The 2788-nt window shown below is 56.6% G+C and overlaps 1 protein-coding gene across 1 annotated transcript; it reads left to right on the forward strand.

The window, feature by feature from the left end:
* The first annotated feature begins 287 nt into the window (after positions 1-287).
* LOC141964197 (T-cell surface glycoprotein CD1b-3-like) lies at positions 288-2180 on the forward strand. Its single transcript, XM_074914282.1, has 6 exons — positions 288-366; positions 690-947; positions 1104-1385; positions 1463-1747; positions 1854-1950; positions 2120-2180. The coding sequence occupies exons 1-6, from the start codon at positions 288-290 to the stop codon at positions 2178-2180; spliced, it is 1062 nt and encodes a 353-aa protein (XP_074770383.1).
* The last annotated feature ends 608 nt before the right edge of the window (positions 2181-2788 follow it).

Below are 2788 nucleotides of genomic sequence, written 5' to 3' on the forward strand. Positions count from 1 at the left end.
CCATGAGGAAGCCCTCCCAGAGCCAGTGGGATGGCCTCGCTCCCACCCAAATTCCCCCAGCACTCACAGCCATGCTGAGGATGCCCCAGACCAGCCCACTCCAAGCAGGAACCTTGGGGCCCTCCCCAAAACCTCAGTGCCAGCCCCATTGGCTGTCAGGGCCACTAGCACCAGTGGAGCTGCCCAGGCAGAGCCACCCTGAGAAGAAGGGTGCAGCTACATCTCTCACAGCCCCTTCCTCCTGCTGCTGCACACACTACTACACTCAGGGCCCTGCTGCCAGCACCATGCAGCATCCTTGCTGCTGCTTCCTCCTCCTGCTCCTCTGCCTCCTCCTCCTCTCTGGGACATGGGCAAACCTAGAGGGTAAGTGGGAGCCCTGGCTCATTCACACCTGCTGCCATGCCCCTGTGGGACCCCATGGGTGAGGGGCTTCCTTCTCCACACCCACCTTGGTCACTTGCCTGCTCAACCCTCCTTGTCCCCCGGACCCGCATCTCCTCCCTGGCAGGGATGCAGCCACCCTAGCTAGATGCAGGGGGTGGGAACTGGAGGTGCCTAGGATGTGGGGGGCTTGTGGGGGGTCCCCAGGTACCTGCAACCTTGAGCATCTATCTCTCAGCCCCTCCACATTACCCAGCCCTCTTGTCCCACTCTCACCTCCCCCTGTGGACTTCTGTCTCATGTAGGGACCTTCACAATCCGTCTGCTCCAGACCTCCACCTTCCAAAACACTTCCTTTGTGGAGACAGAGGGGCTGGGCCTGCTGGAAGACATTGAGCTCGGTTCTCTTGATAAGCACACCTGGACTATCCACTTCTACCAGCCCTGGGTGCGCCCATCCCTGCCCCGCAGTGACTGGGACACCATTGAGAACATGATCAAGATCTATTTGCAGCAGTTCAGCCACCTGATCAATGAAGGTGCCATGCAGAAGGATGTGCCCTGTGAGTAACCGGTGTTCTCTGCATCCCCTCTCTGAACAGCATCTGGGAAGTAAGGAAGGACCCAGCAGGGCTGGCGCTGCACAGGAGATGCTGACCATATCCGCGGAAAGGTAGTCCCAGCCCCTCATGCAACCTCTCTCCTCTCTGCCCCTCCAGACCCCTTTGTGGCCCAATGCATGGTGGGCTGTGAGCTCTACCCCAACTGGACCGCCCGGTCCTTCGCCTATGTGGGCTACAACGGCCAGGACTTCCTCAGCTTCGACATGGACAATGCCACCTGGGTCCTCTCCCAAGACACCAGCCTGTCACGGTACGTGCAGGCCATTCTCCAGAACTATACTGCCTTCACTGAGTTGGTGGAAGTCCTCTTCAATGATACATGCGTTGACGACATGGAGTTGTTACTGCGCAATGGGAAGGCAGCTCTGGAGAGACAAGGTGAGACCACCCTGACCCTGGCACAGTCACCCCAATCCCACAGGTGCTCCTCTCACCCTTTGGCTCTCACACCCCAGAGCTCCCTGTGGCCACAGTCTTTGCCCGCACGCCCAGACCAGACCAGCTCCTGCTCATTTGCCACGTCACCGGCTTCTACCCACGGCCCATCAGCGTGGCTTGGCTGCAGGATGGCCAGGAGGTGCCACCGGGCCCGGCGCTCAACACCAGTGCCGTCCTGCCCAACGCAGACCTCACCTACCAGCTCCGCATCACCCTGGCCGTGGCTCCCCATGACGGGCACAGCTACGCCTGCCGCGTGCGCCACCGCAGCCTGGGCACCGGCAGTCTCCTCATCCCGTGGGGTAGGTGACACCCATGGGGGTGGGGATGGGGGCCATGAGCTGCCCTGTCCCACAGGATGAAACAAAGCCTCGAAATCTCATGGCAGCCTCTGCTCATGTTTCTTAGGGAACTCAGAGGTGGTGCTGCTCGCAGGTCTTGGGGCTGGGCTGCTGGCAGGTGTGGCCATGGCTGCCATCATGACACTTTGGGTGTGGAGACGCAGGTGAGGCCCCTTCTGCCACCCGGAGCAGCAGTGGGAGAGAAGGGGAGGAATCCCAGGGGATTGCTGCACTAAGCAGCCAAGCTCCTGCTCTGGCCCTGCCAGCTGCTGTCTGCACACCCACAAGGTGTCCTCCATGGAATAGCCATGAGATGTCCTCCTCTCATTTCAGAAAGCGCCAGCAGATGGAGGAATCAGAGTCCAGGAATTCCATCCTGAGCAAAGAAGCTTAGCAGAGAAAGGAGTCGACAGCCCCTGTCTCCTTCCACCACCTTCACTGGGATAAATACCTTTTTTTGCCTCAATAAAATTCTAGTCACTGCCAAGTATGAGATCAACTTGATTCAGACACACAGGGGGGAAACCTAGGGTGTTCCTGACCTGCTTCAATTTGCTTAGCAGGCAAGGATGCCAGTCTGAGACATCCTCACTCATCACACACGATTACGTCTTAGTTGGTGGCACTGCCCCATGCACCCACAGAGACCCTTTAGGGAATCCCAATGCCCAGTAGCAATTTCTCCCAGTTGTGGTACAATAACATATTTATCAGTAGGCAGTAAGCTGTGCCCTTCTACTGTAACTTTCTAGTATTTTTTTCCTAAAAGCTGCCTTTATTAACTACATTCCAGAAATGTTTCTGCTGAGACTGAACTGTTCCACATAGACTAACAGCACCTGGCCACAAACTGTTTTGCAAAGTGATGAGTAACACTGAATCTCTGGTGAAACCTACAGATGGGTATAAAATGAAATTAAAACATTCATGTTTTCACTAAGAACATGTGCCTTTTCTGAGAATTTGGATGGGCTCGGGGAGGTTTTGACCAGCTGTAAATGG

This window comes from Athene noctua, chromosome 10 (genome assembly GCF_965140245.1).
Source record: "Athene noctua chromosome 10, bAthNoc1.hap1.1, whole genome shotgun sequence".
Classification (NCBI taxonomy): domain Eukaryota; kingdom Metazoa; phylum Chordata; class Aves; order Strigiformes; family Strigidae; genus Athene; species Athene noctua.